The 15019-nt window shown below is 33.1% G+C and overlaps 1 protein-coding gene across 3 annotated transcripts; it reads right to left on the bottom strand.

Moving 5' to 3' along the window:
• Nucleotides 1–3912: 3912 nt before the first annotated feature.
• On the bottom strand, nucleotides 3913–15019 carry LOC148610320 (CD180 antigen-like). Of its 3 annotated transcripts, XM_088542769.1 has the most exons (4): nucleotides 14940–15019; nucleotides 10544–11642; nucleotides 7721–8299; nucleotides 3913–6126 (listed from the first exon to the last, which is right to left on the bottom strand). In XM_088542769.1, the coding sequence occupies exon 4, from the start codon at nucleotides 5926–5928 to the stop codon at nucleotides 4426–4428; it is 1503 nt and encodes a 500-aa protein (XP_088398895.1). In that variant the 5' UTR covers nucleotides 5929–6126; nucleotides 7721–8299; nucleotides 10544–11642; nucleotides 14940–15019; the 3' UTR covers nucleotides 3913–4425. The 3 variants fall into 3 exon arrangements, with proteins under 3 accessions (XP_088398895.1, XP_088398896.1, XP_088398897.1); XM_088542770.1 differs by lacking the exons at nucleotides 7721–8299; nucleotides 10544–11642; XM_088542771.1 differs by lacking the exons at nucleotides 7721–8299; nucleotides 14940–15019 and having other exon boundaries at nucleotides 10544–13585.

Here is a 15019-nt window from a genome sequence, read left to right as displayed (position 1 = left end):
AAAGATAACGTTCGGTGATCGTTCTGCACGTGATCAAGGCGTCTTTATACGTTGTGCTCGTCAGCTGCTCGTTACAATGATGATTAGTCCGTTTACATTTTTTCCAGTTTTGTAAAGAAGGAAATTGTTTTTTTTTTTAATTATAAGGGTTACTTGCACAAGATGGTGCTTTTTTGTTAATTTGATATTCATTTCATATTCTTTTATAATTTCTCTAAATGGGCGATTTTGTTACTGAGTGAAGATTTTCTTCGATTTACCATATCATTCGAAAGTTTTAAAATACATATTATGCATAAAATTCTTCAATACATGTGGATGTCTATTATACGAAATTATCTTTCTCGTTTGTTTTCGTTCAATTTTGATATTTTCAGTTATATATTTTTGTATAAGAACTTGTCTGTAAATAAGAGTCATACTACATTTTGATTATTTGACAAGGCCTCGTTAGAGATTTTTTTTAATTTCAATTGATAATTTTGTGTCGTTGCATTTTAAACATGTCTCCATTATATTAGTCTGGTTGTTACAATCCGATTGTGGGAGCTTGCATTGATACTTTTATTCACTCTTTTACAAGAATACACATGTATTAATGCTACAACTCTAATATACAAAAGTCACTTCCATATATGAACATCGGTGTTTTAAGATAAATGTTGATGATTTGATGCATTGATCAATTTTATAAATACGTCTGAAAAATTTTGAATTAAACTGTAAGTCGACGTAACCGGTCTTTCTGACCAAGAAACCGTTTGGATAAGTTAATTAAGTTCGCGTTTTTCTCGGTAGCCATGTGAAGTCTGAGTCTTGTGACCATCTGATGTGGCCAAAAAGGCCATCCGGCTGATAACCGCCTTAAAGTACTTCCATCGCGAAAGAGTTCTAGCGGATGAAGATTAAAATGTATTAAATTGATTATTTTGTATAAATATATTGCAAGTTTTTTACAAAATACGATTGAAATTATATTTTCCATAAATGATTGTCAAAGAAAAATTCAAATACATTTATATAAACAGTTTGAACTATATTTTATCAATGCCTTTGATATCCATATATGGATTCGTAGTGATTAGCTACGTTTAAATCTAAAAATAGGTTGTCAAGATTGCGCAATGAGAAACAAAATAAAAACGAAATAAAATGAAACAGAAAAAATGGAAACGAAATTTAAATGAAATTTTGATTCGTTAGTATTGTACGGCTGTGTGGTTTTAGTAGTAGTGAAAGAGCTGATCCCGTTGTAAATGATTAATCTTTTTTAATCATAAAGAACAAATAGCCATCAGCGGCTTACGATTAGCGTCCTTAAAAGTAAACATCTCCCGACTTCTGAGGTTCAGGTTTGACTAGATGTAGTTATTGGTTTGGGTAGTGTAGATCTTTTGTCGATCTTAGACTATCCAAACCGCTACGAAAGTTTCACTTAGTCTAGAACAATATCATAATTAAAAGTAAACGGTAATACAGGATTTTTTTTTCATTAAAATTAAATTTAATTATCTGTACATGACAGGTAGTTAAAATAAAAATCGGCTTTTACTTATATTCCGTGATTTCTTTCGATTATTCAATTTAAAATATAAAACATACAAAAGTATGTAGTTACTTGTACTGAGATTTTTTTAAGCCCACTTTATAAGACTCCCGAACGAAAGAAACCTCATTCATCTCTACAAAGTGTTTTTGATATCGAAATAAAAGATTGTAAAAGTAACCCGTTTATCTTAAAATATAAATTTCTTACGAAAATGGAAGTAAATGCTTATCGTGTTTAAATAGCGGTCTTTGTAAGAATCATGCTAATTCTGTAAAATGTGAAATACCTAAAAAAAGGTTTCTATTGTTATTTAATGTTATTTACAGAGTCATCTCCCTTAATTTCGAATTGTACAGTACTTTGAATATAATTTGTATCTCCTATGAACAAGGGTTATATGAAAAGCCACATGTTACTTTCTGTTTACCAGACATTTTAAACAAAATATAAAAAAATAAATAGGCTTCCCAACCATGAACCACATTTTGCATTATTCTTAGCTGGAGTGCTACTTGATAATACATTAAGAACATAAGGAATAAGAAACGTGCATAACGATCAGCGAATGTTGTCTGGACGTTTTCTGCAAATTGATGGAGGTCGTTGGGAATTTTTATGCTTGCAAAAAAATTCTTCATGTTCGGAATGAATTGCACCGTTCTCAAACGAACAAAATTGAACGCAATACGAATGCTAAGGCAAGGTCGTTTCCTTGAGGTGCATTGAGCGTTTAATACGTTTTACAAAATTGCAGTTTGTTCCCAGTAAATATGTCAATTCGTTGCAGTGTTGGAACCACTTTGCCAATTCTACCGACATAATAGATAACAAGTACTATCTTTAAAAAAGGACAGCCGACACAGTAAAATTTGTTTTTTTTACTTATAATTTTCATCAGGACACATGCAATATCAATTTCCTTTTTCGAACCCCACTAACAGGGGCGGATTCAGGCGGGGCGTGGCGGGCGTTTCAAATATTAACCACAAAGTTTGTTTTCGCCTCGCTCGGCTCGGCGAAATATTAACTGTACGACACCTAATCTAAAATCCTGGATTCGCCCCTGACTAAGTTATCAGTATTTGGCCAATCTGGAAAACAGAATTTTGATCAGGTGACTTGCGTTTCCATGGAAGTGCGTCTTCAGGCGCGTAGCTGCCGTTAGGCAAAAAAGCTTTTGCCTGCACTTAATGTTGCCATTTTTTTTTTTTTTTTTTTTTTTGAGATAAAATACATCCAGGAGAGGCAAAAATGATGCTCTAAAACGCTATCTCCGCGGAGCTTCGGGGGGGGGGTTCGCCCCTCTGGACCCCCTACCAGGGCTCCGCCCTGGACCTGCTGCCCAGACCCCCTGCCGTAATTTTGCCTACACTTCAATCTGGCCTCAGCTACGCGCCTGGTCTTTGAGGTCAAAGGGTAAAAAGCGAAACTATACCGACTGCGTCGGAATAAAGGTATAACGGATCTCGAGAAGCAAAGAAACACTAAAACCTTATCAATGGACCTGTGGCAAATCCTGATACAAATTTTGTAAAAGCTGAGGTATGCACATGTAAGTGTCTCACATGGAAGAATTGAAACCATAATTTTATTGTATGAGAGTGAAGGCACAGTATCAATGAAAGTTCCCGCTATCGAGTTGTAACAACCAGATATTAGTGAATTGTTCATAATACAACAACACAAGCTGTCAATTTTGAAACAAAAATGTAGACAGTTATGCTATGAAAAGTAATCAATATGGAGTTTTAATAATTAATTTAAAAAAATGCTCTTAGAACTAAAAAGGGTCAGAATTGAACGACAGCAGCCCAGAACATGTAAGATAGGCTCTTATAACTACAAATAGATTAGAAATTTTCAAAGATTTTGTGCGACTTGCGCTTCAGTGGCAGCAATAAACAGGGGTGGATTCAGGCTTGGGCGTCGCGGGCGTGCGCCCCACCCCCACTCTAAAATATGCAAAGCATGTGTTGTCAGGGGTAGGCGGTTTTAGGTTGAAACTTTAATTTCTTTAATTTCTCGCTAATTTTACCACAAAATATATCTACATTGCACCCATTCCAGAAGAATATTTCAAAAATTTAACCTCAAAAGATTTTGGGCGAAATTTTCACTGTGCGCCCCTCCCCCCAAATTTAAAATTATGGATCCGCCCCTGATATATATTTTCATTTTTCAAAAACTTACTCAGGTTTAATGCATTCTTTTTTTTTCAATACACAACGTACTTCATTGATGTTCGTTTTGTTCTCGGTTTTATGTTCTTTCTTCGTTTGCTAAATTAATGCGTTTTACTCGTTGGTTATTCGTTTTTAGCTCGTTCAAAACTGACAGGTGATTGACAGGTGATTGACCGGTGATTTTTCTATATATTTTTTTAATCGATAGCAGTTTTTCAGCTCATATTTTTATAATGTCTTTAAAGTTACCAGTAGAAATGCAGATTCCGCTTATACCTGTGAACTACAAAAGACGCGATGGTTGGGATTTTATGTCCATGTATTGGATTCGTTCTGGGAGCCCTTAATTAATGGACACCAAGTTTGTTTTCGCTGTTTCCCTCCTTCATTACGCTGAAGCTAGACCTGTAGTTAAAATATGACAAATGTGCATGCAGAAATTAGTAATTTTATCTCTCTATTCTAAAATATCTCTTTTGATCCCCAGTGTGTATCGTCTCAATTTAATGTCTTTATTTCACGAGCCTCTATGATAAACGGTTTAGATGTGAGAATTGGCTTGTTGAGTTGTCTTTCTTTGTATGTGATTACATTCCATAGACACACAATCTTATCAATGGCACTTGGAGATATAAATTGCGTCTGAATTGGCTTCGTTGACATTGTCGACAAACTTTAAAATGTTATTTTTTTTCAATAAATTTCATTTTCTTCGTCAGTTTTTCGATTTTTACATATGAACAAAATGAAGAGGAATGAAACTGCAGATATAGCAGTCGCCACCGATTCGGCGGTAGTCAATCCATGGCAGTCCTCATAAGTAGGTTCAAAATCGACCAGTAACGTATTATTTAGGGTGTCTGGCGTTTTACACCAGTAACGAGATGAATTGTCGTGCGTCAAAGCGTCTAACATCCAATAATGCATCCTCATCCAAGTTCTGAACCAGTGGATTGAGCAATCACAGCGAAAACTGTTTCCGTGCAGTTTGAGCTTGCGCAACTGTTTGACGAAGTGCTCTGGAAAAGATGTAGCGTTCAGAGTTTCAATTTCGTTGTCGCTCAAATCCAAATTTGTGAGATTTGATAAAACGTTTGAAAAGCACGACGTTTCCCATCCAGAAACTTTGTTATTTGATAAATCAAGAAACTGTAAATTTGTCATCAGCTGAAATGTAGTTTTTTTAATGAAGCTTATATTACAATGAGACAATTTAAGTTTTTGCAAATTAACAAGTGGAGAAAAAAGTTCCTGGAGATCATTTTCTGACCAATTATTCAGCAAAGTTTTCTCCATATGTAGTTTCCTTAATTCAGTTGTAAAGTTGAATACGTTTCTAAAAGCAGGATCAAAAACAAAAGAGCTACTTATATCCAAAGTTTGAAGAGATGAAATGTTTAACCCCTTAAATGTATTGACTTTATTATTAAGCTTCAGGTACGAAATGTTCAAAGACTTCAGCGGTAGTTCAGAAAATCCTTTGATCGAAATATATGCTATAGGGTTGCTAGAAAGCGTCAACTTTTCTAAAAATGGAAACTTTTTAAACAACTTCAAAGATATCTCTGTTATACTATTATTACTCGCATCTAAATGGCGCAATTTTGGAAAAATCTCGGCGGCGGCAAATAATCCCGGCAAATCCTTTATTCTGCAATGCTCAACCTTCAAAAAAGAAAGATTTGTAACAAAGGAAACGTTTATTTCCCTTACAACAGTATCATTTAGATTGTTACTTGATAAATAAAGTTTCTGTATAGATGACTCAGAAACAGAGTCCAAAAGAATACGCAATCCTTTCAATGTAAATGCATTTTCACGTACATCTAAGACATGTAGGTGTGAAAGATGCTTGAATATAGGGCCTTTATCGCATTTAATTTTTTTTAATTCGTTATCTTTCATACAAAGATTCGTTAAATTTTTTGGTAAAGTGCTAAAATCCATGCAGTCCATGCTCTGCAATCGGTCATGATTCATTTTAAGACACTTTGTCGTTTTATTGTAATTCAACTTTCTTAAATCACTGCTTGAAAACATTCTATTTGATAAATCTAGAGTTTTCGGAAAGGCTCCACAATTACAGGGTCCTTTTAAAGATTCTATGGAGTGTCCAGAATTTGTGAAGTCGTTGTAAATTCCCATAACGAGCACTTGCAAAACCCAAAACACTAGTATTATATAGAACTTATCCATAGCACCAGCTATGTTTTCAAAACGCCTCGATTTCGATCACATTGCAAATACTCTTCACATAAAAATTAGTGTAAGGTCTTGATACAGATCTTGTTCATTCGGTCCTTAGGCTAAAGATAAGCATTAATGGAATCATAATCCGAGGAACGCTAGCCGGTTGTGGGGTTATATTCAATTTCAGTTCCATTGTTAAAATTCCTGTCAAAAAGAAAGAAACATTGCAAGTCAGTATAGGACCAAGTTTGAAGCAGCTACATTGTAATGTCTAGGCCAAGCCCCTTTTTTCTACTAGTTTAGTCCTGAATAAACCTAGTTTTCAAATACATTTAGCTTTGTGTAGTGAAAAAATGAAGAGGGATTGTACTACCGTGCCATAAAACAGTGTACATGTACATTTACCTAAATCATTATTGATAATATGTGTCTTTGAAAGGTAAATGATAAATTCTATGATGCTCATAGCATTGTTCAATACAGTTAAGTTTTAAAACTACATACGTATATACACCTGTCTTAAAGGGGTATACCTAAGGTAAGGGACATAACTCTTACAAATCATTGGAATGTTTGTATTCAGCATTTTACATAAGCATAAAAGTAACTTGGATTGATTTCATTCTGTTTCAAAAGAAAGCTTGACAGGCTTTAGTGAATTTAAAATAAATATGATACAGTCATATCACTGATTTCAAAAGTTATGTCCCTTACTCTAGGTCTACCTCCTTAAACGGACATAAACCTTGTAAGTACAGTGAAACTTTTCTTAACCAAACCCCGTATCGACTTAAAAGTGGTTTCTTTAAGACAGGTTTCACTGTAATTTACATCGTTTTAGTTACTTAAGTAGCACTCCAGCTAAGAATCATGCAAAATATGATTCATGGTTGGAAAGCCTACATGTTTTTATTTTTGATATATTGTTTAAAACGTTATAGTGAACAGGCATTAACATGTGGCTTTCATATAACTCATGTTCTAAGGAGATAAAAATTATATAGAATGTACTGTAGAATTCAAAAATAAAGGAGATAACCATGTAAATGACACTGAAATAGAATAGAAAGTATTGGATTCTCAATGTGAATTATCTCGTAAGATCAGATAGATTTGAATGAATAATTATACATTTCAGCATTTAGACGTATAAAGCAATTTTATTACAAAATAAAAATGTGTAGCCTTTCTTGGATGTATCATATATTATAGAATTTTGCATGATTCTTAGCTTAGGTGCTACTTAACATATACATATACAATGAAACCTGTCCAAACCAAATGCCTTTCGGATTTTAAGGTTGTTCGGTTTACCCAGGTTAAAATACATTAAAATTGATACAATGGGACTTCAATAAGTACATTGTATCTGCTTTAGACAGGTATTCGGATTATTCAGGGTTCGGTTTAGACAGGTTTCACTTACCTAAATAACTTACATTTATCTACGTCATACCCATTCACAATGGTTAGGTTTTTTTTAAAATTGTGTGTTCTTTGGGTATATCATGAGCGAATCCAAATAGTTTGAAAAGGGGGTCGGGGTTGCAGTGCGGTTCCGGTAGAAATTGGAGGTTACAGGCTATTATTGTTAATTTTGCCCAAATTTTGAACGACATTTACATAATTCACCAACTCAAAGTGCATACCGAACCCCGAAATCTTATCCTCTCCCTGGATCCGCCATTGTTTATTATCAACCAATATTATACAATTCGAAACATTTGAAGGTAAATTAAGATCTTTATAAAGTTTAGGGTAATACAACGAGGAAAAACAACAATAAAATCAAACTTACAGTCTGCATAGCGAACAATCTGTGTCATCCAGGAAGGACATCTAAAATTCGTTTGATAACGAAAGCACTAATTCCGCAATGATAAAATGAAATGTCAATTGACCATTATAAACAAATTTTAAAAAATTTCCGGGAGGTCGAATTAGTCTCTCAATGTTTTGTTGAAATGAGTTATTTTTATATGACCTGTACATATTTGTACATGTACGGTGATATGCTCTCGTAAACATTGTGTACATACAGGTAAATTAAAAAGAAACGCAAATTCTTTATATTAAGTTTATTGGATAAAATGTATAAGAAATACGCCAGTTAAGTGTCAATGTATTCAGTTTCCTTTTCATAAAGACAACATTCCCTTTTACTTTAACTGAATACAATATAAAATTTCGCACAAAAATTCTTGACATCCCAATATATAAACTTCTGGGTTAAAATGTACCGAAAAAAATATATCAAAAACACCTTACGACATCAGTTTTAAAACAGTTTGACAGAACAGGGATAATTTTCCATAGGTACAATCATGCATATGTGTGGTTTCCTCAGATCTAACTGCAATGACCGCGGCCTGATTTTCTACAAAGGCATGCACATTTAGTTCACATACATTTTATCACTAAGAATTAACTTGTAATTCTATGTGGCAGAGGTTAAAGCTATACTCTATGCGCAGGTGATCGAGGTATTTTGTCTCCACGAATCTATATCATTTCAAGATTTCATTATTTAAAGACACGACATGGTATCAATTTATTCAAGAAGTTCCCAAGACCAAAATATCGAAACGCCAAATCCAGTACCTAGAAGATCTACCAAAATGCAACGCAACAAATGAAGCCTAAGTGTTTTAAGGCTTTTGAATTGAATAAAAGTGAGTTTTATTCTGTAAAAAAATCAATTAATAGAAGAAAACATCTGATACTGGTGTAACACAACAGATGCACCAACGTATTACCTTAATTCAAAATACCGGCTGTATATACTTCAAGAAATAAAATGTTTTCAACAGGCGTAAACCCAACTTTAAGTAAGCCCTGAATGGCCCCGACATCAAAAGTAGTACAATCCACGGTAACAGCTAGACTGATGACACTTCTTAAAAACTAAACTAAAAAGTTAAATAACGACAGACACATTAAAAACAAACATCTCCTGGTTGTATATATGTGTATAGCTGGCACCACCACATTTCGAACAAGGAAGTATTTGTAATACGGACGAATGTCGCACATTTTTACCATGAATCATGTCATATGTAAAGATCAATCCAATTTTAAAATTATCACCAAGATAATGAAAGCCTCTCTAAGTTTTAACTAAGATTATTCTAATGTACGTACAAAATGCATAAGAAATATTATCAATTTAAGTAGCACTCCTGCTAAGACTAATACGGAATGTGTTTCATAGTTGGAAATCCTACATATTTTGATATTTTGTTTAAAAAGTTATAATAAACAGAAATTAACATGTGTTCTTAGGAAATAAAAATTATATACATATATACTGTACTGTAAAATTCATAATTAAGGGAGATAAATCTGTAAATGATACTCAGGTCTCACTAACCATTTCTAACGTTTTCATTACTTTACATGTTAAAAAAAGTAATTTTCAAAGTCTCACTGTGAATTCCCAGGACAAATGACATCTTAAAGTTGCATACCGTTGCGAAGCTTGGAAAGTAAGGCTTCCAAAATCATTATGCTAATGGTACGATGATAGTAGAAATTCTTCACAAAATTTACTTGAATAAATAATACTGAAAATCCACATTTTTACCTGTTCTGCTAACTGACAGCATGGAGGCAAATTACTCACATATGTAAACAATATTCATACACTTTTGTAATTAATTACATATATGATTTTAAAGTACACATTCTTACCTTTATTTTGACTACTTTTAATCATAATACACACAAATAATGCACTTACAATGCATATGTCTAGGTTCAGTGTGTTTTTGGTACTACATAGGGGGGTGGCCATTTGACCCGGAAGTGGTTAGTGAGACCTAAACTGCTGGATTTCAATGTGGATTATCTCCTAAGAGCAGACCGATAATGAATAATTAGACATTTGATCATAAAGACATATAAAGCAACTTAATAACAAAAATAAAAATATGTAGCCTAATTTTAGGTGTGTCACATTTTACAGAGTTTGCATGATTCTTATAAAGACTACTACTTAAAATACATTGTAACTAGTCTAAACCGACCGCTGAATAAACCTAAAATCTGTCTAAAACAGACACTTTTTAAAGTTTCTTCAAAGTATTTTAACCTGGACAAACTGAACGTTCACCTGTCTTATCCGGTCAATAATATTCTACCGACAAAAATGATTCTGTTAAATCGGTTTCACCGTATAATGCAAAATGGTGGTATGAGGCATAACAGGGTATTATAGAAATTGTGGAAAATATTTTGCAAGCCTTTGGCCTTATTTGATGAAAATACCAGTTTCAAATTAGGGCACCCTTATGGATATAAACACATTGGCATACAAAAGTTGTCACTTTCGTGCAAAATTCTTGCAAAAATAAGCAGACAGTAACTTGTAACCGCCCTTTTTCTAGACTACGTTTAAAAATCTTCGAATCCGCACTTGCAAACATAACTTGTATACATGTACAGTTTTCACCTATATTTTCATAATATGTACCGCACATTTCCCTATTTTGTTTTACTAGGCGTTGTATAGAATACTCAGTTAATCAAGAATCATTCATCAATTGATTTTATCCAGTCGATAATTTTATGAATATTTATGCTAAATGCAATGCGTACAATTTATCAATATATGCACACTTACCCTGTATGTACATGTTTGGTGAAGCTTTACGGAAACATTTTACCACAAAGCTATTTATCTTGTAGCATAACAAGCATACATACGTAATCTTTTTACCATTGATAAATAGAATCTATAATTTGATTTTAACAACTTAACTCTATATTTTCGTGTCGAGGTGAACGTATTTAGGTTTAAATTGAAATTCATTACAGTGTTACAAGCAGTCTGGACCAAACTTCGGTTTCGGAGCCCGAAAAAAATGTTCGGTTTCGGCAAGTGTTTGGTTTTTACATGTTCAAAAAATATTAAAACTGATATAAATGAACTTCAGATGTCTGGCTTTCATAAGCTACTACCGTTCGGTTTTAACAAGTTTTACTGTATGTGAAACCAGTTGAAACCGAATCTATTGGGTCGAGAAATGTGTTCGGTTATGGCAAGTTTTCGGTTTTCACAGGTTCAAAAATCAAAATTTTGAAACTGATCTAAAGGAACTTCAGACGTCGTCTGGTTTTCACAGGTTGTCAGTTTATACAGGGGCCAGCCTAAACAGGTTTTACTGTAAATGAATCACGTGATATGACTTGTTCTATTATGCATTACAAGGCAGTTTTAAAATTGTCATACACATACATTCTCTTTTCATTTCAAGTCATTTTTTTATGATTATAACTATACGTAAAAATAATTGAAAAATAATACAATATTTCTTCCCTTCTTAAAGTAGAGCACTTAAATTGCGTATATATGTTTTCCCATGATAAATCGTTAATCCGTTCTACTGCTGGGTTCATCCTAATGTGTGTCAAGCTAAACGGATCAATGATGGTTAGAGAAATGTAGGGCTATTCCGTCTATTTTTAGACGACAGGTATTCTTCGTAGTTTGAAAGCTTGAAATGCAGTTGATAATTTAAATGTCAAAATAAGTGAAGAGTTCTTTAAACTGTACTATTATGTACATCGGGATGTGGATGTATTATCACTTTCTCCAAGAATGCCATGGATAAAGTATGGACGGGCATCGACATACGAAGGTCAGTGACATTGAGATTGAACTTCTCTTGATTTTCACCTAAATTCATCTTTTTTAGATTCGTCTGCGCTCGTAAGAGTGTCTAAAATGATATTGAAGACTTTTGTTAGTGGCGTTTAGGGATGCCCATTTGATTTTAATGTTTGTGTGTGTGTGGCTTGGGGGAAGGTGGAGGGGGGTTTGAAGAAATTTTGATTATCACAAATACCAAATAAGTGACAGTTTTGTTTGTTTGTTTGTTTGTTTGTTTTTGTTTTTGTTTGTTTGTTTGTTTGTTTGTTTTGTTTTTTGTTTTTGATAATATGGTACTGCTTTTCGTATTTACATGAGCCAAGCAAGCTATACTTGTTCTTTCTTGGTTCGGTTTATTTTATCGTGCAATGTTGATGCAATTTAATTCATAAATATATTAAGCTTTTACATGGCTTTTTATATCGTCCAAGTACCATCCCTCTACCCATACCACCCTCGTCTACGTCTCGAGCGTCTTATTGGAGTCTTGAGCCTATACCGAGGGCGATGTGGAAAATGATGCTACGAAGTATAGATGAAAACTATCTTTTTTATGTCATCTCTTGATTGCAGACGTATTAGAAAAGACCTTAATTACAGTAAAACCGATACCTGTTTTGATGTGATTGGGTTGTCTCAATTTGAAAATGGAAAACAGGAGGAAATGATGCAGCAATTGTTTAACTTAATTCGGTACCATGTTTTTTGATAGTGGAATGCATAGTCGCAGAATAAATTCCATACAGTGTATAGTAACAACCCTTCAGTGAGGCTAATAAGAAAAAAAATATTGGATTTTCAGAAGGACGACGGAGGGCTAGGATTGAATTAAAAGATCAAACGCTGGTAAATAATTCATGGTTAGAAAAAAAAACAAACAATACAAGCAATTTTAAAAATAAAAAAAAATATACAGCACAGCAGAACAGCGGAAAGGTTTAACGCCCATCAGATCTCCAAGAAAATGTTGTTTACTGCTGAAAACAGATTTATGTCGTAATACTTATGTATACTTCAATTACTTGTTTACATATATAAAAAAAGGCACGAATAACCAACCATTTTACACAACCACAAACAAAATCAGTCGTAAAACGGTATAATTTTGTCGTCGTCTGTAGACGTTTGGTGTCTAGAAAATTACTTTCAATATAAGTCTTAAGGTATCCTAATATTGTACCACAGTGTTCCATACCAAAAACAATGGCTTGGATTAATTAAGGGAGCTATGACCTGAATCATTTAGGAATCATGGATAGAAAAGTGTCCAGAAACATGCAAATATTTCCGGATGTCCGAGGAGCTGCACAGATCTCTCTTTGAAATCGTATATCAAAGTGTCAGACTACAAAATTGAAGGAAGGCTTGGATTATCATTTTTGTTTTTTGTTTTTTTTTTGGGAGGAGGGGGGTGACCTGATTGTTTAAAAATAAAGGACAAGAAAAGAGGCAAAAAACTCACTTTTTCGATTTCTATAAAATATTTGAGTTAAATGGAAGCTTGCTTTGAGATGTCTTTTATTTTGTTAGTGCAACTCAATTCAATATTTACACACACGACTTTGATCGCTTGTTACTAACTATTCACAAAAGCAATTATATAAGTTTAATGCACTTTTTGATATTACAATATGTGTGAATAATTTATCTTGCTTATCATAGAGAACTGCCATATCAATATAAGCTGTCACACTAAACTGAGTACAAAGTCTATAGCTATTAAGTGTTAGTCTCTGTATAAGAATCAGGCAGTGGGTGAGGCAAATCCACCACTATTATAGTGAAATTTGACTATTTTTTCCATCTGATTGAAGGAATGAAAACGAGGATTTTCATATAGTTTTGGTACTGTAAGTTATGTTGTCATTGATAATGCATGTTGTATATTGACATTTCAAGGGCAGATAAATCTACAAAAAACAATTTTGTAGCATTCTACAGAAAATTTTCTTATTCTTAAAATGTCAAGTAATGCAAGAGATCAAATATTAGTTATTTAAGTAAAGAAAGCTTTCAGACCATTTTCGCACGGCGGGCTGCACGGGATCTTTTTGAATAAAAAACATAAATGTTCAAAATAATGATAAAACCATTAAATTTGTTTGCTGCTGAATATAAATTGAATTTCTTTTATAGCCAAAAAAAAACTTTCGACACCTAAACCTTTATATGTGGCCTGCATTATATGCTGCCAGTAGTTTTCTATATATTTATACTGTAGCTGCACATATAATGCACGTGTAAAAACACTTACTACATGCACATACTTGATAGTTTCTACAATATGATTTTAACTGTCGGAATTTGGCATCCCTACCGCTACCTATAATTTATTAATTACATAAATGCCTTTATTTTTCTTTTTCAGCAAATACTGTGCTTTATAAGTTCACTCTTTGTATGAATTTGCCATTCATTTCAAAACATACAATGAATTTCAATTTTTTTTTTTTTTTTTAATTTAATTTTTTTTTTTTTTTTTTGTTATGTAAATTTTTTCCGCATCAGAATTCTCCATTCTTATCGCAACATAGAATGCAATTAATATACGATTTTTTTCTTTGGGTTTTTGTTTAAGTTAATTTGCCTGTATTTTCACGAATTTTGATAGGGATGGGTCTTCCTTTAGGCCAATTAGCTGAACGTTTATGATTGGTTAGAGTTTTGGGGTGGTATCATGTCTTGTATAAAATAAGGTCTATAAATGTGTTAAATTGTACGTTTTTTTTTTTAAAAAAGTATGCGTGTGTGTGTGTTTTTTTCCAAAACTTTATATTATATTGTAGACGTGAATTGGAGATCAACAACCTCTAACAGCACGACTTTACCGACATTTAAACATAACACAATGACCCACTCCCAATACCCGGATTCCAATTTCCAGTTGTCTGGCCAATGATATAATCGTACAAGTTTTGTATTAATGTACTCATGTAATACTTGCTTAGGTAAAATTTGCCTTTTGAGGCAGTAAACAGATATTGAATGCACATAAAAGTACAAAACGTACCTTAAGTTAGTACAAAAGGTACTTATGCACATTTTTACATTATGTGTGCACACTATTCTTGTTTATTTATTATGTTAGGCCAAAAAAATTTTCTGTTTAGGGTTACATTCCTCCCAAGAATAGGGTAGATCGGTAAGCATTCTCATTTTATTTATTATTTATTATTTTTTATTTTATTTATTCTCGACTAAAGATGAGCCTATATTTGTAAAATAGCATCATGTTTAAGTCATGAAAGTGTATGGTTTTAAGTAGAAAGTTTAATTTTTAACATACACACCTATTAATCATGTCTTTCATTACAGTACATTTATTTTTGTAGGAATTTTGAACAAAATATAAGTACACTGTACTTACGCTTGGATTTACGTGACATGAATTAGTCTCCTATTCAAACCACTATTGTGACCTGGTTTTTAACGTACTTTCGGTTTTAC

This window comes from Perna viridis, chromosome 8 (genome assembly GCF_037379345.1).
Source record: "Perna viridis isolate PV_CMFRI_1.1 ecotype Kerala chromosome 8, ASM3737934v1, whole genome shotgun sequence".
Classification (NCBI taxonomy): Eukaryota; Metazoa; Mollusca; class Bivalvia; order Mytilida; family Mytilidae; genus Perna; species Perna viridis.
This window is presented reverse-complemented; position numbering and strand designations above follow the sequence as displayed.